The sequence below is a fragment of the Populus euphratica genome, unplaced genomic scaffold, assembly GCF_000495115.2.
Source record: "Populus euphratica unplaced genomic scaffold, PopEup_1.0 scaffold53.1, whole genome shotgun sequence".
In the NCBI taxonomy this organism is placed as follows: Eukaryota; Viridiplantae; Streptophyta; class Magnoliopsida; order Malpighiales; family Salicaceae; genus Populus; species Populus euphratica.
The window spans coordinates 534,767-558,997 of NW_011499934.1; the positions used below are offsets into that span (position 1 = coordinate 534,767).

The 24,231-nt window shown below is 31.0% G+C and overlaps 3 protein-coding genes across 3 annotated transcripts; 2 read left to right on the forward strand and 1 right to left on the reverse strand.

The window, feature by feature from the left end:
* Window positions 1–2,564: 2,564 nt before the first annotated feature.
* On the forward strand, window positions 2,565–3,712 carry LOC105136342 (ethylene-responsive transcription factor ERF017-like). The gene has a single exon (XM_011041641.1). It carries the CDS (start codon window positions 2,846–2,848, stop codon window positions 3,473–3,475), a length of 630 nt encoding a protein of 209 aa, XP_011039943.1. The 5' UTR covers window positions 2,565–2,845; the 3' UTR covers window positions 3,476–3,712.
* Window positions 3,713–8,319: 4,607 nt separating this feature from the next.
* LOC105136343 (ethylene-responsive transcription factor ERF017-like) lies at window positions 8,320–9,313 on the forward strand. Its single transcript, XM_011041642.1, has 2 exons — window positions 8,320–8,403; window positions 8,451–9,313. Exon 2 carries the CDS (start codon window positions 8,468–8,470, stop codon window positions 9,092–9,094), a length of 627 nt encoding a protein of 208 aa, XP_011039944.1. The 5' UTR covers window positions 8,320–8,403; window positions 8,451–8,467; the 3' UTR covers window positions 9,095–9,313.
* Window positions 9,314–19,907: 10,594 nt separating this feature from the next.
* LOC105136371 (CSC1-like protein At3g54510) lies at window positions 19,908–20,836 on the reverse strand. The gene is made up of 3 exons (XM_011041678.1): window positions 20,594–20,836; window positions 20,088–20,413; window positions 19,908–19,963 (listed from the first exon to the last, which is right to left on the reverse strand). The coding sequence occupies exons 1-3, from the start codon at window positions 20,791–20,793 to the stop codon at window positions 19,908–19,910; spliced, it is 582 nt and encodes a 193-aa protein (XP_011039980.1). The 5' UTR covers window positions 20,794–20,836.
* Window positions 20,837–24,231: the final 3,395 nt, after the last annotated feature.

Consider the following 24,231-nt stretch of genomic DNA (forward strand, 5'->3'; position numbering starts at 1 on the left):
ATTGACTATACCATATCAAAATAACATCCACTTAATTTAATCTTAAATCTAAATGTAGTATGAAGTTGGGTTAAAAAAATTATTAATTTTTTATTTTTTTGTTAAATTTTTTATTATTATCGATGGTTCATGCATGAATTTTTTATAATTAGAATTAGAAAAACATTTAAAAAGCTTATATATTTATTTTTTTATCGAAAAAATTATCCAACCCTGATAAAACAAGTAGTTTATTCTATTTAATACACCAAAAATGATGTAGAGTGTATATATATACCTTTAAAATGTTACCAGAGGAGAGGAGAGGAGTGAATGGCTAAAAGGCTGCCTAGGATGTCAAGTAAATTTTGTATTCTTTGGAAGAAATTACTGGAATTGGGAATGAAATTGGAGATAAAATTAAGGAAATAACTTGGAGGGTGCATGGCTTCTGGATGATGTGATCTTCCCGTGGCTTATATATATATATACCTAATTAATAGCTAGAGTATTGCTTACTTTTGTGGACTTATTAGATATCGTGGAAAACTCTACCACGTACCACCTAGCTGGGAAGGTATTTCAGAATGTGACTTTTCTGTGTGGACCTCATACAAGCCACTTTGACCATACAACAAGTACACAACAAAAGGGATTCAAGCTTTTCTGCTTCCTTCTATTCTTTTCTTTCTTTTATGCTTGGAGACTTCCTTTGCTTCTTCTTCTTCTTTATTTTTTTTTTATTTTTTTGTCTTAAATCATTTTAATATCGTTTTTATATATTATATTTTCAATGGTGTCCCTGACACCATTGAAAAATGACATACATCATGGTTCCACAACATGAAATTCCCTTTAACATACATTTTAGTCCCTAAGTTTCTCTTGAAATGTATCGTGGTTCTATATCTTATTTTTTCTACCAATAAGGTCTTTAATTGAAAATTTTATGGGCATCTTATTTCACAGCAAATATAATTTAGACCCATACATATATGTTTTTTTTTCAATTAAGTCCCTATATGTCAAATTGTAAATTTGTTAAAATTAGTCAAACAATTTAAATGTATTGATGAATAAGGAAAGAGTTAAAGTGAATTTAAACATAAGTACACATTAAAAAAAAACAAAACTATTGTTTCATAAAATATCAGTTCATATTATGATTTTTTTTTTCGAAAGGTGCTTAAATGCCCCCAACGATAACCAACTCTCTACTCAAGATAAACACTTGCTTTTATCTATAATTTTTAGTTTTTTCATCTTAAATCTCTTTGCTAAATTAATTTAAGTATCGGAAAGTTAGAGTTTCATAATTGATTTTTTAAAAATAATAATATTTTAAATTTCAGCTTTCTGAAGGTAGATAATCACAAGGATATATTTTCAGAATAAAGCAAAATAACCACCATTTTATAATTTAACATAGAAAAAATTACTATACCAACCAGAACTATTATCTAAAATCATGGGCCAGTCAAGAAAATTATTATAAATTATTAAATTTATTTAAATTTTTTTTTTTTAATTTACTAACATTATTAAATGATTTGCTAATATTTAGTGTAATAATTTTTCAAATAGATTTTCACTTCAAGGAGGGGAAAACGCTTTGGGACCCCAGGCGCACACCGAAGACTAAAGTGATATGGTTATAAAGCTTGTCGTATAGTATCACTTTCTAATTTCTTTTAAGTATTTTATTTTCATGCTAGATAATACTAGATAAATGAAGGTAAAGAAATTACACCAAAAAAAAAAGATTTAATAGGAAAAAAAATTCAAGAAGTACAAAATTATAAGAAAAAAATAATTTTAGAAACCTTTAAAAAAAAACAAATAGGAATAAGAGAATAAGAACAAAATATTTTAATTTCATAAATTATTCTAAATAAAAAAATTATAATAAAGAGAATAATAATGAAATTTTAAGGATAATAAACCTCAGTGGTTAATTTGATTTTTTTATACTAACACAAAAATTAAGTAAGAGAAAAAGAAAAAAAAATCACTCATGCTAAACTAGTAATAATTATGCCACACACACTTGTTATATGTGGGGTGGATGCCGAGACGCTTCAATTGACATCTTGAAAGTAAGGTTTTGATCATCATACAACACTCATATAGCATTGTATATATTGTCTAAACCTGATGGACATTGTTCACATACTTTCAGCTTTTATTTTTTTGGTTTATTTATAAAATTATTATATTGCCTTTGATAACAACTAATAACTATTGAATAAAAAAATTAAAAAATAAAAAAAACTCATAAATCAAATGCAAAGCTTTTTAAATTTAAAAGGCAATGAAGTAATTTAATTGTTTTAAAATAAAATAAATGATTTTGCCCATGAAAAATAAAATAATAAATAATAATTAATAGGTACCATAAAAAAAACCCTCTACCCCTGAAACAAAACTAAATGATTTTGCCCATGAAAAATAAGATAATAAAATAATAATTCAGTATGGAAATTCACTTTTGAAATGTGAGTATAAGCACCATAAAACGAGCAATTTAAGGTTTCGTTGTAAAACACCACGAGGGATAAAAGACACACGTGCTTTCAACATTCCATTTGAAGCCCCGCGTCCCAACATAACAAAAGCTCATTCGGTCCCCAGGTGTCAACTTCGCTACCCTTTGGTCATTGCGGCTTAAATTTTGAACGCGGCGTTGCTGACCTCTTACAGTCAGAGGCTCCACTTCCCATCGTGACATTCATGTACATATAAAACCCAATAGCCGCAGATTCTCTTCGTCAACAAACTTCCCCGAAAAAAAAATCCTCTCTTAAGCCGAACAAAGAGAGAGCACAATCATTACAATATATAGTTGAGAGTAACAAAAAATCAACAAATGGTGAAGTTCAATACAGAGAAGCCAGTTGCAGAGAGAAGTGACTCAAAATACAAGGGTGTTAGAAAAAGAAAATGGGGCCGGTGGGTGTCTGAAATCAGGCTACCGAATAGCCGGGAAAGAATTTGGTTAGGATCATATGATTCTGCTGAAAAAGCAGCACACGCTTTCGACGCAGCCCTTTTCTGCTTGCGCGGCAACACAATGAAGTTTAATTTTTCGGAGAACCCTCCAAACATAGCGGGTGGCGGCTCACTTTCTCCCTCTGAGATTCAAGAAGCTGCCGCGAGGTTTGCCAATTCGGAGCCTCAAAGAGGCCAATCCGGTAAGCTCGAGGCGGATCAATCCACATCTGTGTCCGAGTCTCGACCGGAATCACCATGTCTTTCGGCAGCATCAGATGGTACAGTCCGATCGGATGGTGGTGAATTGATACGGGACATGCCATTTTTTGATATGGTAATGAGTACAGGTTCGAGTAATCACCCCAAAGAGTATGGGATATTTCCGGGTTTTGACGATCTTCACAGTGGCTTTTTTGCGCCATCACTTTTACCCAATCTTGATCATGGAGAGGGGGTCAATCTCGATGGCGTTTTAGAAGAAGATTCGTTTCTCTGGAATTTCTAAAGAGACTTTTCTTTTGGTCAGAAATCATGGATAGTCCGAGTCCCCAGAATTACTGGCTAATTCTTTTTGACCCAGTTGGGTGTGATTGCTGGACCATCTTGAAACGGCCATCCTACATCGCCTTTATTGCTCTGAATGCAAGTCAGAGTTTCACGATAATGGTGTTCCGTTTGTAGATTTTGTAAGTTATTGTCTTGACAGTGAATATAAATAAAAGAAGAATTTTTTATTAAATCATTATTTGAATTAAATTATTTTTATTATTAAAAAAAATAATAAAAATTATGGATTATTGAACATATTAAATCTCTATGTTCAAAATATTCATATTTATGTTATGGGTATCAAATAGTAAAAAACTATATACTATAAATTTAAATGTTTTATAAACTTATGTGAACATCCGGCTGATCCCTTAGCCGGATTTTAAGGTTAAAATCTCAAAGGATGCCTTTTCAAATTTCAATTCTTTTAAGATTTAGTTTTTAATTTTTTTAAAAAATTTGTCTTTAACTATTAACCTTTTTCTAACATTTTTTTTTAAGATTATAATCGAATTCTTAAATTCAACCGTTTATATTTCAATACCTTAAATAAAACATGTGCCACAGCGACCAATCGACGAAAATATAAGCTTGCAAAGATGTTGTACATAGATAATCACTGATCAGTAAATTGATTAGCACTGGGCACAGATATGATTTTGTTTTTATATAGAAAAACACATTTTTGGGAGTTTATAAGAAACATGAATGTAGTTAAATTATATATATATAACTAAAAGATGCGGCTAAATTATTATTTTTTTACATCCAATTATAATTATATTGTGAATTATAATAGTAATTCATAACGATTTTTTTTCAACTTTCCTCCTAAGTATTTTTTTTTTCAACTTTCTTTTGTTTTTTTTTAATTTTTTAATTATTTTTTTTAATTTTAATTTTAAAATATTATATTGGTTAAAAATTTCACTTTGTAATTTTTTTTAAAAATACTATGGATTTTTATGGTATTTTCCCATATAGTTTTTCTATTTTATTTTTTTATTTTTCAAAATTATATTTGTTAGTTTTTTTATATCGAGCTAATTAAAATTTAGTTTTATAATTTTTTTCATACATATAATTGAAGGATGTGGGAAAATCATTGTTTCCCCGCACCCAATTATGCTGTGGATTACAATAATAATCCATGGTGAATTTCTTTTCTTTTTTTTCCTAATTTTTCTCTTTTTTTGTTGTTTTTTTTAAAATTACTTTTTTTCTGACTTTTCTCTGTTTTTTTATTATTTTTTCTCTTTTTTAAAAAAGTTAATTTTGTTGATTTTATTTTTTAAATATTGAACTGGTTAAAAATTTTACTTTGTACTTTTTTTCTTTAAAATACTGTGGATTTCTACGGTATTTTCCCATATATTTTTTCTATTTTATTTTTTATTTTTGAAAATTATATTTGTCATTTTTTTAAATTGAGTTGATTGAAAATTTAGTTTTGTAATTTTTTTTAAAATATTGTTGATTGCTACAATGTTTCTCTGTATGGCTTTTTTTTTTGTTTTTTATGATTTTCTTCAAAATTATCTTTTTTATTTTATTTTTTAATATTGAGCTCGTTAAAAATTATAGTTACAATATATGAGGAAACCATTGTAACTTTCCTTGCAAATTATTGTGGATTGTTATAGTGTTTTTTCCCACATGATTTTTTTTCTGTTTTGTTATGTTTTTTTCTAAAATTATCTTTGTCAATTTTATTTTTTAAATATTAAGCTAGTTAAGAATTGAAATTACAAGTTTTTCCTCACAAAACACCGTGGATTGATGCAATTTTTTCTCACATGGTTTTTTCTCAATTTCTTTTCTGTTTTTATTTTTTGTAATATTTTTTTTAAATTATCTTCATTGATTTTTTTTTTAATATTGAGTTTGTTAGAATTTAACTTTGTAATAAAACTTAATCATGTGGGAAAAGCACTATAGCTTTCTTCATAAAATATTATGAATTGTTACAATATCTTTCCATAAGGTTTTTTCTTATAATTTTTTTAAAATTATCTTTGTTAATTTTATTTTTATAATATTTAATTATTTGAGAATTACAATTACAAGTCATTACAACTAAAGCTAAATCGTGTGGGGAAGTACTGTAGCTTTCATTACAAAACACTATGAATTATTATAGTGTTTCCAACATGATTTTTTTGTGTTTTTTATTTTTTCTAAAATTATCTCTGTCGAATTTTTTTAATATTGAGTTGATTAACAATTTAGATTTATAATTTTTTTCTTTAAAACACCGTGAATTGTTGTAGTATTTTTCCATATGATTTTTTTTATATAATTTTTTTCAAAATTATCTTTGTCGATTTTTTTTAATATTGAGTTGATTACTATATGGGAAAAGTAATGTAGTTTTTCTTACAAAACACTGTGAATTACTATAGTATTTCTCTAAATTATTTATTTTATTTTATTTTATTGAGAAAAGTACTATATTTTTCTTCATAAAACATTGTCAATTGCTACAACGTTTTTCCTTATGGGTTTTTTCCCTTCTAAAATTATCTTTGTTAGTTTTTTTTTAATATTAAGTTGCTAGAGAATTTAATTTTGTAATTATATTTGCTTTTTATTAATAGAATAGCTAAATTTTTTTTTCTATTATGAAATATTTGCTCCATTATATCTTTAGTTTCTATTACTTATCTAGTGTTAATTTACAATTATAATACTATTAAATGTATTTATTTTATAAGCCCGCAGCAGTGTGCGAACATGTCATCTCGTAATAATAATAAAAAATCATTATATAGCATGTCATTTTTTATATTTGACTCTGTATCATATATTTAATCTTCTTAATTAGTTATATATTTAAATTAATACCATCTACATGGATAAAAGTTAAAAATGATCTTAGATATTATATGGAAATTTTAAAATAACTTTAAAGGTTATTTTTGATAACTTTTCCATTTGTATTTACCAAATAAACTAGTGCAATTATTATTATTATTATTAGTATTATTATTATTATATATTAAAAGAGTTTGATTTTTCAATGCGATAATGTACAATGGTAAACCACAAATGTTATCGGTAAAATATTTGTAGAAGTGACATAATATATTTCAATCGTTAATGTTATTGGTAATATTTGGTAATATTTGACTAATTATTTCAATCACTATTGTTATAGACACTATCCATAAAAAAATATTTCATCATTAATTTTGTTGTTATTAGATAATTTTATGGAAGTGATTATTGTAATTTATATTTAAATTATTTTTTCAAATAAATTTAATATAAATAAATTGCATTTACATTATGCATTTATAAGACTGATAATCATGTATGCTTAGCTACTAGATTAAATATCCAAGACAAATATAAAAAAGTGTATAAAAAACAGTTGAGATAAGATAAGATATTTATATTTTTCCAAGACAAATATAAAAAAGTGTATAAATGAGATAAGATAAGATATTTTTATTTTATTTCTTTTTACTTTTTTTACATGGAAAATAAACTCCCTGTTTAAGTTTTTAACTAGTTTTCAATATTTGTTTTTAATTTATCAATCAATATATTTTTTTAATCAATTGTGTTCAGGATATACATACATCAACTTTACATTCTTCAACTAACAATTTTATGATAAAAAAGAAGAAGCACCTATAACACTAACACCTCTTAATTTCTTTTGTATTAAAAACTAATTTGTTAGCAGGTAATTAAATCATAAAAGCATTGCTAGACTATTCACTTGACAATCAATAGTCTAGCCTGATTCCAAATTGATGGGCCCTTTTGTTTTTTTATCTTATTGTCAACGGCATAGCTATACTACTAGCTGGCTAGTTGGATGGGAATTTGAAAGGTTATAATAATCCCTGAGCGTCGAGTTATTACAGCTCCCAAGAGCATTTCTAAGTAGCATCATGGTTTGACCCTCAAAGAGCTCATCCATGACGCATTGCGCGAGCTGGGCATGCGCGTTAGACTTGGCTTACGCATTGCTTGGCGTTATAGCCATGACGCATGGATTTCTTGCCATATTACGTTCTCCGTGACTTGATCATTGCTCGACTAAAGAAGCAACAATGGAGCTTCCATCTTTGAATTTTGGCGTCCTGACAAGTCTCATTTCAGTAGTTTGGGACTTGAAAGCATGTGTATAGTAATAATTCCTCTAAAAAATTGAGGCTTCAACCACGAATATAAATCTATGCATTAACAATTTGATGAAACTACAAAGGAATTAAATTTATGTCACATTAACTTCATTTAATGGAATGTAGCAAATAATTTTTTTAATAATGTAAGTATTTAAGCCAACCTATATATATATATATATCTTAATTAATTTTATAAAGTTTAAAATTACCGACTATATAATCTGTGTAACGACTGTATAATCTTTGTGTAACTGAAGGTAGTAAGGATTTTTTATTTCTTGAAAAGAGTAATAATGTCCTCGATTGTAAAAACAATTGCGAAATCAATTAATAGATCGAAGAAGGGGGACGAGTTTCCACGTCACAAGGGACAAACAGTGGCCTGACCCCAAGCATAGAGCTGATAAGTACAGAAGAGGCGATGGATGTAAAGCTTTGTCCTTTAGTAACACCCTCTCTGGATTTTGAGTATTTTATTTTTATTTTAGATAATTTGAACCACGAGAAATAAAAGCCACACGTGCTTTCAAAGCCCCGCGTTAAGACGCTAACTTACTCATCCTCCACGTGTCAGACTCACTAATTTTTTCTGCTTTTGTTTTCAACGCGCCTCATCCTTTTTGACCCTTTACTGTCATACCTTACTGCCATCGGCCCTCAGCCATCAGCCATCAGGCGCACATATATAAACCAGAGAGCCGCAGATTCCCTCCACAACAAACACAACCACAAAAGCAGAGAGCACATCCTCTTCTAAGATCAACAAAGAGGAAAACAAATCACTACATGCATACAAACTAAAACCATAAATGGTGAAGCACAGCGTCGAGAAGTCAGTTGCAGAGAGAAGCGACTCAAAATTCAAGGGTGTTAGGAAAAGAAAATGGGGTAAGTGGGTGTCAGAAATCAGGCTACCGAATAGCCGGGATAGAATTTGGTTAGGGTCGTATGATTCTGCAGAAAAGGCCGCACGAGCCTTCGATGCGGCCCTCTTTTGCTTACGGGGTCGAGTTGCGAAATTTAATTTTCCAGAGAACCCTCCAAACATAGCGGGTGGCAGGTCACTTTCTCCAGCTGAGATTCAAGAAGCTGCAGCAAGGTTTGCCAATTCGGAGCCTCAGAGAAGCCGACCGGACCGGTTTGAAACAGATCAATCCGTATCTGTATCCGAATCCCGAGCAGAATCTCCCTGTCCTTCTGTTGCATCTGATGGGACTGTCCAGATGGAAGGTGGTGAATTGATGTGGGATGGGCCGTTTTTGGATATGTTAATGAATACGGGTTCGTGTAGTCACTCCACGGAATACGGGATATTTCAGGGCTTTGATGATCTTTACAATGATTTTTTCCCACCATCATTAATTCCTAATCTTGATTATGGAGAGGAGACCAATCTTGATGTCCTAGAACAAGATTCGTTTCTATGGAATTTCTAAAGAAACTTATTTTTTGGTCGGTAATTCTGGATTGTTTTAGTTCCTAGAAACACTGACAAAATTCTTTTTACTAGGTAAGGTTTACTTGAGGGAACATCTTTGAAAGGCATTCTTTTTTCCCTTTAGACTTAAACATCACAATTACGGTGTTAAGTTTGTAGATTTTGTATGTTATTTTCTTGAAATTTAATATCAATAAAAGAACTTTTTCTTGTTAAATTATCATTAATATCTTAAGATAGGCGGGTTCTAGGGCATGATGTTCATGTGGGAATTAAGTATTGAATGGGGCATGTCCTCTGGCCTTTCAGTGGATGTGGACCAAACAGAACAGATATTCCACGGCGAAGCGTTATCTTTTTATTCTTTCAACCACTTTCTCAAGAGAATGTGCATGAACATCTGAAGACACTAATTAGGCTATAGCTTGGTTTACAGTGCGATTATAGTTTTTTTTTAAATATTTTTTTTATTAAAATATATATTAATTTTTTTTTAAAATTATTTTTAATATAACATATTAAAATGATTTGAAAATACTAAAAATATATTAATTTAAAATAAATAAAAAATAAAAAAATTTAAATTTTTTTAAAATATTTTTAAAACATAAAAAAAATAAATTAGTGATATGTACTTAACCCACCACAAAAACAGAGCAAATTAAAGCTCCGCCACCTTAATATACCACAGACGAGGAGGGAGTAGGAGACCGAGTTCCTAAAGCTTAAAATCAGTCAGTAGATAAAGATACATATGCTCCCGTATCATGAAAGTATACACATACATACATAAATATATATTCTATGATTAAAACTCTTGAATCTTTCGAAGAATTGTATAGAAAAAGAAACACGAAACTAATACCACGCATTGGTGAAACCCTATTCACTTAAAGTCCAATATCTAGCATTTTCTATCAACCCCAAATGCAATATTCTCTTGTTTCCATACTCCTAGTCAAATTCCACAAGCAGTTGCAGTTAATAGCCACCTTACTGCACTTGCCACTTGAGAATAGCAGAACGTTTTCCCACTATTCCCGTACTTAAAGCACTCATTTTCAAGGAAGGAGGCTGTTGTGCCTTCATCGCTGCAAAGGAGAGTGAGTAAATTAAAGTCTACCATGATTTTCCTCTTTCTCCCCCTCAAACAACAGACATCATGCGAACCTCCAAGGGAATGGTCTGCTTTTATGTTTCCAACGGTGTGGTCAGCTAGCTTCAAAGCATTTAATAATCTTTGTTTGCTTGCTTCTCTCAGTGTTTCAGATACGGCATTCTTGTCCGTTGAAGATTCAAGATATTCAAGCCTACTGTATTCTATATATATTTCTTCCTAGTTGTTGTAATTTAGAATCAACTAGTATTGGTATGTTAGAAGTCATCCGTAATAATAAGAATCCATCTGTAAGGTTAATGGATAGATTAATTAATAAAATTCTTATGTAAATAAACTGATTTGCTATATATGTAGAGGCAAGCATTGTAACAGAAACAAGATTGAATCTAGTGAATTAAGAAAACACTGAATTTATCACGATATCTGACACGACTAAAAGATTGATGTCTTCTCCCAAGTGCAGGAGTATCGAAGTAATAAATAACCCGGCAAGACCGGGGTCGAACCACAGGGAGGTTAATTGTATAAATTATAAACAACAACAATAGCAATAATAATAATAATAATAAAAAAAGAAGGAGAAGAAGAAGAAGAAGATGAGAACTTTGAGATGAAATATTAATGTAACAATTAAACAATGATAATAACAAATGTCAAGGTTAGAGGATCCACTAATGGTAGGGCAAATAAGTATAGTATAAACTCTTATTATTCAATTTAAAACCACACACAAAGGAGATTCCAATAAGATTATAGATTGTTAACATGATTACATTAGTCATCTTATTCGATTAATGCTAATACTTATAAATCTCGTCAAGTATTCATTTCGATTAATGCTAATACTTGTAAATCTCGTCAAGCATTCATGATTATAACTTATGTTAACAACAAATCAAGTTCCTTTCATAGCTCAGGTGTCGGTTATACCATACAGTATGGGCTATGAAAGTGCCAAGCATTTGTTGTACCAAGTGTTATACAACATAAATCAAGATTAATCATTTAACAAACAAAGTATTAAAGAATAAACAAGATAACAAATACAAAACATGTTAGTATCAAACATTAAAGTCCATATTAAGTTTATACTATACTTATTTTTACACCATTGGTGTAACCTTTTTCACCTTGACATAATAAACTTAGCTACACATAATGAAAGAAAGAAAAATAAATAAACAAAATAAGAATATAAATAAGATAAAAGTTAACTAAGTAAATGAAAGGAAATGAAAGGCATAAACTTGATATTAATGAAAGCAAAGCATAAACATTACAAAAAATACAAAGAGAGAAAGCAAGAGCATGATCTTGATATGAAAACCAAGATGCCTAAATGCATGGCAAATGCCTCCTTTTATAGGCCAAAATTGGGAACTATTGATTTGATGACTAATTGATGAGTGGGTGACCAACTCTTGACTTGGTGACAATCCTTATCTTCTCTTGTTTGCCCAAAACGTCATTGATAACGTCCAAATTGAAGTCATTTAAAAACATGAAAGTTGTAGGAAATTATCTCAACTTTCTTGTGTAAACAATTCAGCTCATTTTGACTTCTAGAACTTTAGATATGACCAAAATACTAAACAATGCTCGGGCTGGAGGACAGATTCGGGCTTCTTTGTTGTTGCAACAATTTGGACTTGAAAATAACCTTTTTAGATCTTGAGCTCCTATGAAAGTTGTAGGCCTATGTCTTACCTTTCCATCCATATAAAGTAGACCTAAATCTGAGATCTATAGCTCTAGATATGATCCAATTACCGAACAGTGTTCCGGTTTGGACTGCACCGGCATCTCTTTTCGGAGTTTAGCCATCTCTTTGTCCTTTCAATTTTAGTTCTTAAATTCATTAATCAATCCTTACATTTATGTGATAGGCCTGCATTTAAAATAAACATTTACCATAAATTAAAGGTATCTTATATTATTAGATATGTTACTATAAAACATGCTTTAGTTAAGGAGTTATTGATACTTCAAGTGCAAAATGATGATATAAAACCTTAATAAAAATGCACTTTTAAGTACTAATCAGTATCAGAGATTAGTATCCCTTAAACACTACTGAATTCTTTCTTTCTCATCAATAACGGAATCTTCCTTTTTCATCTTCTTCATTTGTCTCTTAAAACCTTTGTATTCTTCATCCGCTATCAAACTTCTGTCCTTCTTGATCCCCTCCCATCCTTCTTGACCCCTTCCCATCCTTCTTGATACCATATTCTTGATATTGAATTCTATAATCTTTATGTGTTTCATACCTTCCTCTATTTCATAGTCTTTCTCCCTTCTTAAACAAAATTCATTTTCCTGGAGATGATTTCAGGTACCGCAAGATACGAGTATAACAACCTTTATATGTTCTTCGCTTGGAGAATGCATGAACTGGTTGATCACATTTAGAATGTAAGCCAAGTTAGGTCTGGTATGTGCAAGATACATTAACCTCCCCAACAGTCTCTAATATCTCTCTTTATTAGTATGGATTTGTTGTGAATGTATACTCAGTTTTAGATTTTCTTCTATAGGAGTACTAACTGGGCTATATGCTGTCATACCTGTTTCTTTCAATAAATCTAAAGCATACTTTCATTGAGATAGAAATATTTCTTCTTTCGATCTTAATACTTCAATACCAAGGAAGTATTTTAAATGGCCAAGAGACTTCATTTCAAATTCCTGAGCAAGATGATTCTCTAATGCTTCCTTTTTCTCAGGATTATTTTTAGTATATTATCAACATATATAATGAGAGTTGTGATTGCCCTTTTATTGCCTTTTATCAACATACTTTCGAATTGCTTTGCTTGTATCCAATAGATTTCATAAATTTGATGAACCTTCCAAACCATGCTCTAGGAGATTGCTTCAACACATATAGGGATTTTCTTAATCTGCATACCTGTGTGCTTTCTTGGGTTTGCAAAATACATCCAGGAGGTAATTCCATATATATATATATTTCTTCATCACAGAAATAGTCTTTCTCTCATTCTTGAAATCTTTTATCATGATGAATAACAAAACATAAGCCACACCTATTATTCACATGCAAACTGAAAACCCTGGATTCACACCCAATGTTATTTTTACTAAAGTTAACTACAATGTATGGTCGCAGATTATGGAGATACAAATTACAAGAAGAGAGAAACTTGAATATATTATGGGAAAAACACAAGCCCTCTCAAGATATAGATGCCTTTTATGCAAAATGGTATGCCAAAAATCAAAAGGTTAAGGGATGACTGTTAAGGTCTATGTCACCAGACATAATGAAGCAATACATCCGATTATGCATTGCATATGAAATCTGGAATGCTTTATCCAAAGCTTTTTATAATGGATAAGATGAATCACAACTTGACTCATTAAATCAGAAAGCCCTCTCCTTGAAATAGATGGAGTGCCCATTATCAATATACTATGGTGATCTTGTGGAAATCTTTCAAGAACTTGATCATCGTGATAAAATTGTAATGAAAGATCCTGATGATGTCATTACCTATAGAAACTTTGTTGAAAGATTACAGGTACATATTTTATTGAATGGATTGGATGCTGAATTTGAACAAATCCAAAGAGAGATTCTCAGAAAAGATCCAATATTAGATCTTGAAGAAGCTTATGCATACATATGTCATGATGTTGTTTGCAGAATCACTCTAAACAATGAAACTAATTATGTTGAATCATCTACGATGATAGCACGATGAGCCAAGCCTGAAACATATCGATGAATCAATACAAGACCTATTATTTAGACATCAGGACCTCAGAATAATAGTTATGAGATTGAAAAGGCCAAATCAAAATACATTTTCACTTATTATGGTGAAACTGGGCACACAAAGCTTAAATGCTATAAATTGATTATATACATTGTTCGGGCTTCCTTATTTAAAGCTTATATGCTAATTAGATACTGGGGTGAAGCCATTATAGCAGCAACATATCTCATCAACCGACTACCCTTAAGTACCTTATAGTTTCAGACTCCATTAAGCGTTCTTAATGAAGCCATAGAGTCACCTATTGTGCAGAATCTACCACCAAAACTCTTTCATTGTACAACATTTATTCATCTTCACAAACCATTAAGGAACAAGTTTGAACCTCGGGCACTCAAATGTGTCTTTTTTGGTTATGCTCAACATCAAAAAGGTTTTCGTTGTTATCATCCTCCAACCCATAAACTAAATGTCATTATTGATGTCATATTTCATGAAGATAAAATGTATTACTCTACTTTTGAAATGACGAGTAAAAAGGATACCAAACTAACTCACAAGCTTCTAAAGACAATTTGTATCACTTGGATGTTATGAGTGGAAAGTATTACATTGATATATAGTCACATGCTTCACGAGATATAAACAGTCAAGAGATATTACAACTAGAATCGCAATAAACTACTAAAGACCAGATAAAAGTAAGGCAATCAGAACCTCAGTCATCAACTTCCCCCATTCATAATATACCAACGGATCAATTGATCTCTGAGTTTGAATTTATACCTTAATCTCAGGTAAGTTCTAAAACTCAACTTAAAATTCTGCCTCATAAAACTACAAGAGAAAAACCTAGAATTGACTATTAACCGCTCCTTATTTCTAAACCACATTACCCTGTGAGTAATTTTGTGTCCTATTATAGGTTGTCAAAGGAAAATAAAGCTTTTGTAAATCAATTATCTGCTATATCTATTCTTAATAATGTGTAAGAAGCTCTAAAAGATTTTAAGTGGAAAGAAGCTATGAATGAAGAAATAAGGTCCCTGCAAAAGAATTCAACATGGGAAGTGGTTGGCTTACCCATAGAAAAGATACTAGTTAGATGCAAGTGGATGTTTAACATTAAACATAAAATAGTTAGTACCATTGAAAGATTTAAAGCAAGGCTGGTTGCCAAATGATATACTCAAACTTACGAGATTGATTATATAGAGACTTTTGCACCAGTGGCTAAGATCACTACTATACGAATCCTAATATCTCTAGCTGTGAATCTTGACTGGCCCCTATACCAATTTGATGTAAAAAATACGTTATTACATGGGGACCTCAAAGAAAAAGTATATATGGAATTACCTCTTGAATGTATTTTGCAAACCTAATGACGCACACATGTATGCAGATTAAAGAAATCCCTATGTGGGTTAAAGCAATCTCCTAGAGCATGGTTTGAAAGGTTTACTAAATTTATGAAATCTATTAGATATAAGCAAAGCAACTCAAATCATTCCTTTTTCTTAAAAGGTGATAAAGGGGCAATCACAACTCACATTGTATACGTTGATAATATGATAGTAACTGGAAATAATCCTGAGAAAAAAGAAGCATTACATAATCATTTTTCTCAGGAATTTGAAATGAAGTATCTTGGCCATTTAAAATACTTTCTTGGCATTGAAGTATCAAGATAAAAAAAGGAAATATTTCTATCTTAATGAAAGTATGCCTTGGATTTATTGAAAGAAATATGTATGACAACATGTAGCCCAGTCAGTACTCCTATAGTAGAAAATCTAAAACTGAGTATACATCCACAACAAATTCATACTAATAAAGAGATATATCACAGACTGGTGGGGAGTTAATGTATCTTGCATATACTAGACCTGACTTGGCTTACGTTCTAAGTATGATTAGTCAGTTCATGCACTCCTCAAGCGAAAAACATATGAAGGTTATTACTCATATATTGCGGTACCTGAAATCATCTTTGGGAAATGGAATTTTGTTTAAGAAAGGAGAACTTAAATATTGAAGGATACACTGATGCTGATTGGGCTGGATCAATAGAGGATCAACAATCTACATCCGGATATTTTACATTTGTGGGGGGGGGGATTCAGTCACTTGGCAAAGTAAGAAATGAGATGTGGTGGCTAGATCATCAGCTAAAGCCGAATAAAGGGGTATAGCCAAAGCAATTTGTGTTATTATGGATCGGGAATCTGATGTAGGAATTACTTGTTAAGCAGACAAATCCTATAAAATAATATTGTGATAGTAAGACAGTATATGATATCATCCATAACACCATCTAATATGATGGAACTAAACATGTTGAGGTGGATACATATTTTATCAAAGAAAAGTTAGAAGAAAAATTTATCAAAGTGCTTCATGTTCGATCTCAAGATCAACTTGCTGATGTGTTAACCAGGGTAATGCCTAACCAAAGTTTTAATAGTTGTCTCAATAAGTTGGGCATATGTGATATATGCATTAACTTGAGGGGGAGTGTTGAAGATTCAAGATATTCAAGCCTACTGTATTCTATATATATTTCTTCCCTATTGTTGTAATTTAGAATCAACTAGTATTAGTCTGTTAGAATTCATCTATAATAATAGGAATCTATCCATAACGTTAAATGGTAGATTAGTTAATAAAATTCTTATGTAAATATACTACTTCTGCTATCTATATAGAGGCAAGCATTGTAACAGAAACAAGATTGAATATAGTGAATAAAGAAAACACTTAATTTATCATTGTCAACCTCATTGTTTTGCTAACAAATAAAAAAAATCACAGTTGTTCAGAAAGAAAATAGAACATGCATTTCAGAAATCTAAGTTACTTCACACGTTAATCTAGACATCCACAATCATAACAGCAAAATGAGGCTATCAAACAATATAGAATCGATTAATCATCAATTGCATTTACTCCTAGCTGTTTAAAATCAGGGAAAAAATAAATGTCATTAATTTACTAAAATAGGCCTGTTTATTAAAGTTTTTATTTTGTAATAATTTTCTTCTGTATGCTTTAACAAGTCATTTGATTTTCTTGATAATATTGATCAAGGTGGGCTCTTTATAACTTTACTACCAGTATAGAAACTCGACAAATGAGATGATTAAAAAAAATTGAGAATTTGAAATACAACGCCCAACAAAAACATTGGAAAATGCTATACTATTATGGAAACAGAGTTGTTAGAGACATAAATTACCACATCTTACAATTGTACATGTTATGTAGCTCAAATCTATAATTGGCTTATTCACACTAGGATTAAAAAGAACTCATGGTATTAAATAATCATCATAATTCAAAAATTTAGGTTATGCACACTAGGGTTAATAAGAGCTCACAGTAATTATAACAATCTAAAAATTTAAGCTATTATTAAGTGATGTTTAAATATATAATTGATATTATTTTTAAATATATTATTTCAAGTAAAAGTTATTTTGACTTAAAACTTGCACAAAACTATTATCATTTTGTGCTTAATTTTATTAATTTAATTAATAAAAATGAAGAAGGTGAGCTTCAAGCTTGTAATCGTTTAATCATCAATGCTCTGACATTAAGTCATCCACCTTCTCATTCCTCTATGCTTTCTTCCAATTTCTCATTATCGTCATTACCATCTTGTATACTCACTCGTAATCCTCTCTCATTGTCATCCTTCTGTTACACCTATGATCATAATTTAATAGCTAACCCTAATTTCTCTTCACCATCTTCTCCACCCAACGTATACTTTTACCAGCCCTATCCCAATTATTTAAATGATTAAAATTACTAAAAAATAAAAAAAATAGAAAATAGAAAAAATAAAAAATACCATAAAATATAGCTAAATTGACCCAATTTTAACCCTATCTACATTTTCCATTTTATTCAAAAAATTCTCAAACATATATTTATACTTGAATTATTCTACACTAGTATAAATATATTTTTTTCTACATCATTCTTGAATTACAAATCTAGCCAAATTAAATCAAACCAAACCCTTTATCTCAATTTACTTATCTATTCAAACATCAATTAAGACCAAAAAATTCTCAAACTTCATTTTCATTTGTGATGGATATAAATATTTATACTAGTTTAGGATAATTCAAAAGACTTAAAATATAAACACATATTTAATAGTTACATGCATATACTTAGAAGATACATAGGATAACTAAAAAACACTTTGAATAAAAACTTCAAAATTAATTCCACTAGCACAATCTTCATATTAGGGGTGAGCAAAAAAACCAAGAAACCGAATAAACCAAGAAAACTAAGAAAACAATAACCAAAAAAACTGAACCGAAAAAAAACCGATTAATTTTTTCGTAAAAATTTCCGGTTTGGTTCGATTTTGGTTTTAGAAACCTGAAACCGAAAAAACCCCAACCGAACCGAACCGGTTTGATTTAAGGGGTACTACAAATACAAAAAAATCATATTATTTTTCTTAACCCTAACATCTATACTCCTACTCCAACCATCCTTCTCCTTGCTCTTGAGCCGCTCCCTCAACTCACAATTCACAATTCACAATTTCACATCTGTAATGAAATCAATCCATCTTCATCTACTTGACCACAACCAGCCACATCCTTCTCCTAGCATCTTCATTTTCAAACGCCAGTCAGCCATATCCCTCTCCCACCATCTTCATCTACTAGACCACACCAGCCACATCCCTCGCCCAACATCTTCATCTTCAAATCCTAGTCAGCCACATCCCTCTTTCACAACGGTCACACTCGATCTTGAATCGTAGGACACACACCATATTGGCTCACCGAAACTCCTGAGTCCAACTCCAGATCCAGTCAGGCAGTCACCTTCCTCTCTCACACCCGACCTTGAATCGTGTCACACCAAGTATGGTTTTTTTTTTCCTATCAATCTTTGTTTTTTTTTTGAAACATATGCTCTATGATTCTATTTATTTTTTAACAAATTTCTTTATAAGAAATTTATGACAGAGACAATGTGTTTTTTCTTTGCTGAGAAAGACAATATGTTAATGAATTCGTGTTTTATTAAGGTCATGACTAGCAATGAAAAAATAATGGAATCTAGATTAATATCAGAATGAGCGTTAATTTAATATATAAACTCTTGCATGTTAATTTAATATACAAAACGTAGATTGATTGTTTCAAATGCTAAAGCTAACAGCACATCACTGAAAGAAATGGGAATAAGTGGCACTAGTAGTGGTAAAACTTGATCATTACTAAAGAAACCTCTTTGTGCCGTTTTAGCTAGAGATTAGAGATTAAATTCCACTCATACTCTGAGGTGGAGTACTGGTAAAAGATTAGAAAAATTATCTCATTATGTCAATAGCCAAGCAATTAGAGAAGAAAATGATACTAAACAAATGATAAAAGCTTGCAATACCAATGCGGTGAATTGGTATTGAGCCTGATATTATTACATCAGGGAGAAAAATGGGAAAAGATAGTTTCCTGAGAGGCATTTGTTTTAAATATCATTGCTAATCCATTATTATGGTGTTTTGTGTGCTAAAAAAACAGAGAATAATGTTTATTATTTATGTTAAAAAAAAGGGGGTTCGGTTGGTTGTAATTTATCAATTTTGAAAACTGAATTTTTTTATTTTATGAATAGAGAATAATGTTTATATATATATATATATATGTGTGTGTGTGTGTGTGTGTGTGTGTGTGTGTGTGTGTGTGTGTGTATTATTCTATTATTGTCTATTGAAATTATAAAATACAATCTCAGCACTTAGCAACATAATTTTTTTTACAACATATCAACCAAAATAAAAGAACTTGTGAAAATAATATTTAAAAGTACAGTTGAACTTATGCATGTGATACTATTGTTAATCTATTATAAATTATTGTTTTTTAACATGTTTTTATTATGTAATAACAGATGGAAACAATTTAAATTCAAAATGCTTCTTCCATGAGCACTACACCAACATCAACTACTTCAACTTCAAAACCTAATGCAGAATCAACCAATGCAGGATCCATCACAGATACAAAAGGTAAACAACCTCAAGTCCTTACATCTAGGAAAAGAAATGCTGATGATAAAAAGAAGTCACAAATTTGGGATCGCTTTACAAAACTTGATGTTGATCCTAAAGCCTCTAGAGCTGAATGTAATTATTGTGGAAGAGACAGCACTGGCAAGATGACTAGGAATAGTCCTAGGATGGGTCAAATATTCTCCAAGTTCATCAAGTAGGGATCCTGATATCAAGCTCAAAAAGAAAACATTTCCCACGAGAAAGTAGAAAACCATATTGCAAGCTTTAATCTCCTCCTTGCTCTTTGAAATCGAACCGCCTAATTTAGCCATGCCAAGCATTGCAAAGGGAACAACATATATAAAGCCTTTGAGAATGGCACTTGGAAGATACCCTGTAATAATGGAGCTTAATCCTGGTCTATTGCAGAACAATAACAATATGTCAGAGAGTTATACAGAACTCTGAGAAAGAGTTCAAACATTCGATTAGTATTCTGTTAAGTGATTGCTTAAAGTTTATAATAGATGCGAAAACTAAATATTTCTTAAAGCATAAATGCCAAAAAAACAAAATTGGAATTGGAATTGGAATCCTCACATTAGCTCCATAGCCATGGCTGGGGGGAACCATTTCTTAAGTTTCTCTAGTTTAGCGATTCCTTGAACAGCTGTAACTGGGACTGCAAAGAAAATTGTGAGGAGAGATGCTGCAACAACGACCCCGATCTTGCAAAGTGGCAAAAACTTAAAGGGAATTTCCAGACTCCTCCATGATACATCCCTTGGTTCTGGAGCCATTTCCGTGATCCATATGAGTGGATGGTAGTGCTGTTGAGTTTGGGAAACTAATGCTGCACCACGTCGGGACTTGAATGTAACAAAGGCAATAGGCAACTCCTAGAAAAATGAAAACAGCTCAAGTTTTAATGGTTAACTAATAACCAAATGTGAGACATGAAGCATGTAAACTTTTCATGAATCGCATTTATGATACATCGTTGTTAAAGATGCAAAGTATAATGCAAGGCAAAAACAAGGCATGTATCTGCATGGCTGTTCCGAATACCATTATAAATTGAGCTTCTAGAAGTCCCCACAGTTAATACTTGACAGATGAAACATATTCCAACTTCAAACTTGATACAAGCATCCATGTAAATTTCTCTGAAGTTACCTTTCCTTTCAGCATACTTTCGTTCTGTAATTGACGAATCTTATGAACAATTTTTTGCTGCTTTTCCTCAAACTTGATGTTGATCCTAAAGTCTCTAGAGCTGAATGTAATTATTGTGGAAAACATTATTAATGGCACAAGTAATATGTGGAGTGATTTAAAAGTGTGCAAGAAGTTCCCTTTTGTGGTTGATAAGAAATAAAAGGTTTTGGTATTAGAACCTAAGATAAAGAAGGGTGAATTGGGAGAACAAAATGTGGGAAGTCTTAAGGCAATAGGTTATAATTATGATGAATGTAGACAAACACTAACAAAGATGGTTATAATTGATGAGTTCCCTTTTAATTTTGTAGAGGGTCGGGGATTTAAATTGTTTGCTAGGACTATGCAACCTAGATTTAACATTCCTTTTTGTTTTACAATTATGAGAGATTGTTTGAAACTTTATGTTGAAGAGAAGGATAGATTGAGGATAACTCTTAGGGGTCAACGATTATGTTTGACAACAAAAACATGGACATCAGTCCAAAATATTAACTATATGTGTTTAACAGCTCATTGGATTGATAATGACTGGAATTTGCATAAAAAAATTCTTAATTTTTGTCAAGTTTCCAATCATATGGGTGAGAAAATTGGCCAAGTTATTGAGAATGTTTGTTGGAGTGGGGGGTTGATAAAGTGTTGACTATTACATTAGACAATGCAAGCTTTGATAATGTGACCATTTCATATTTAAAGAATGTGATGAAAGATTGGCCAACTAATATATTGTCAAATGAGTACTTGCATGTTAGATGTTATGCACACATTGTAAACCTCATTGTGTGTGATGACTTGAAAGAGATTAATGATTCAGTTGTTAAGATTTGAAATGCCATTAGGTTTGTGAGATCTTTATCATCGAGGCATCTTGCATTTAAGAAGTGTGCTGAAAAGTTGAATATAGAGCGTAAGGAATCATTGTGTTTAGATGTTGCAACTCGATAGAATTCAATTTATTTTATGTTAAAAGCTACTGAAAAGTTTGAAAAGGTGTTTGTGAGGTTAGGTGGAAAAAAACTTAGGTATATGAGTTACTTTTTGGAGGTTAATTCAAAGGGGAATAAAAAAAACATAGGGCCATCTGGTTTGGAGGATTGGGAAAATGCAAGAACTTTGGTTAAGTTCTTAAAGATCTTTTATATGATTACATTGAGATTTTCTAGCTCATTGCATGTCACATCAAATTCTTTCTTCAATGAATTGATTTACATGCATACAAACTTGTTGTGTAAAAATCAAGATAGTATTTTAAGTGGAATGACGATGAATATGATGTTAAAGTTTGAGAAGTATTGAGGGTGTGAAGTAAATCAGAATTTTTTGTTATATGTGGCTGATATCTGAGATCCACGTTTAAAGTTGAAATATGTGAAATTTTGTTTTAGTGATTTGTATGATTATGACAAAGCACAATTGCTGACAAATAAGGTGGCGAGCTTGTATGAGTTTTATTTGAAAATTAATGAGATGGTGGATAATTGACACGACCAAAAGATTGTTGTCTTCTCCCAAGTGTAGGAGTATCGAAGTAATAAATAACCCAGCAAGACCGGGGTCGAACCACAGGGAGGTTAATTGTACAAATTATAAACAATAATAATAGTAGCAATAATAATACTAATACTACTACTACTAGTAGTAGTAGTAGTAATAATAAAGAAAGAGAAGAAGAAGAAGAAGAAGAAGAAGAAGATGAGAACTTTGAGATGAAATATTAATGTAACGATTAAACAGTGATAATAATAAATGTCAAGGTTAGAGGATCCACTAATGTTATGTCAAACAAGTATAGTATAAACTCTTATTATTCAATTGGAAACCACATATAAAGGAGGTTCCAATCAGATTATGGATTGTTAACATGATTATATTAGTCATCTTATTCAATTAATGCTAATACTTGTAAATCTCGTCAAGCATTCATGATTATAACTTATGTTAACAACAAATCAAGTTCCTTTCATAGCTCAGGTGTCGGTTATACCATACAGTATGGGCTATGAAAGTGCCAAGCATTTTTTGTACCAAGTGTTATATAACATAAATTAAGATTAGTCATTTAACAAGCAAAGTATTAAAAAGTGAACAAGATAACAAATATAAAACATGTTAGTATCAAACATTAAAGTCCATATTAAGTTTACACTATACTTATTCTTACACCATTAGTGTAACCTTTTCACCTTGACATAATAAACTTAGCTAGACATAATGAAAGAAACAAAAATAAGTAAAGCATAAATAAGATAAAAGTTAACTAAGTAAAGGAAAGGAAATGAAAGGCATAAACTTGATATTAATGAAAACAAAGCATAAAAAATACAAAGAGAGAAAGGAAGAGCATGATCTTGAAAGCAAAGCATAAATATTACAAAAAATACAAAGAGAGAAAGGAAGAGCATGATCTTGATCTGGACACCAAGATGCCTAAATGCATGGAAAATGCTTCCTTTTATAGGCCAAAATTGGGAACTATTGATTTGATGACTAATTGATGAGTGGGTGGCCAACTCTTGACTTGGTGACAATCCTTATCTTCTCTTGTCTGCCCAAACCGTAATTGATAACGTCAAAATTGGAGCCACTTGAAAACATCAAAGTTTTAGGCAATTGTCTCAGCTTTCTTGTGTAAAAACTTCAGCTCATTTGGACTTCTAGAACTCCAGATATGGCCAAAATACTAAACAGTGCTCGGGCTGGAAGACAGATTCGGGCTTCTTTGTTGTTGCTACAATTTGGAAACAGTGCTCGGGCTGGAGGATAGATTCGGGCTTCTTTGTTGTTGCTATAATTTGGACTTGAAAATGGCCTTTTTAGATCTTGGGCTCTATATGAAAGTTGTAGGCCTACGTCTTACCTTTCCATCCATATAAATTGGACCTAAATCTGAGATCTGTAGCTCCAGAATCCATATAAAGTAGACCTAAATCTGAGATCTATAGCTCCAGATATGACCCAATTACCAAACAGTGTTCCAATTTGGATTGCACCGACATCTCTTTTCTAATTTTGGTCAT

Coding starts and splice junctions, on each gene's coding strand:
- LOC105136342 (XM_011041641.1), top strand. CDS start 2,846: ATGGTGAAGTTCAATACAGAGAAGCCAGTTGCAGAGAGAAGTGACTCA.
- LOC105136343 (XM_011041642.1), top strand. CDS start 8,468: ATGGTGAAGCACAGCGTCGAGAAGTCAGTTGCAGAGAGAAGCGACTCA.
- LOC105136371 (XM_011041678.1), bottom strand. CDS start 20,793: ATGGCTCCAGAACCAAGGGATGTATCATGGAGGAGTCTGGAAATTCCC. Junction 20,414..20,593: donor GCCATGGCTATGGAGCTAAT/GTGAGGATTCCA, acceptor GTTCTGCAATAG/ACCAGGATTAAGCTCCATTA. Junction 19,964..20,087: donor TAGGATCAACATCAAGTTTT/GTAAAGCGATCC, acceptor ATTCTGCATTAG/GTTTTGAAGTTGAAGTAGTT.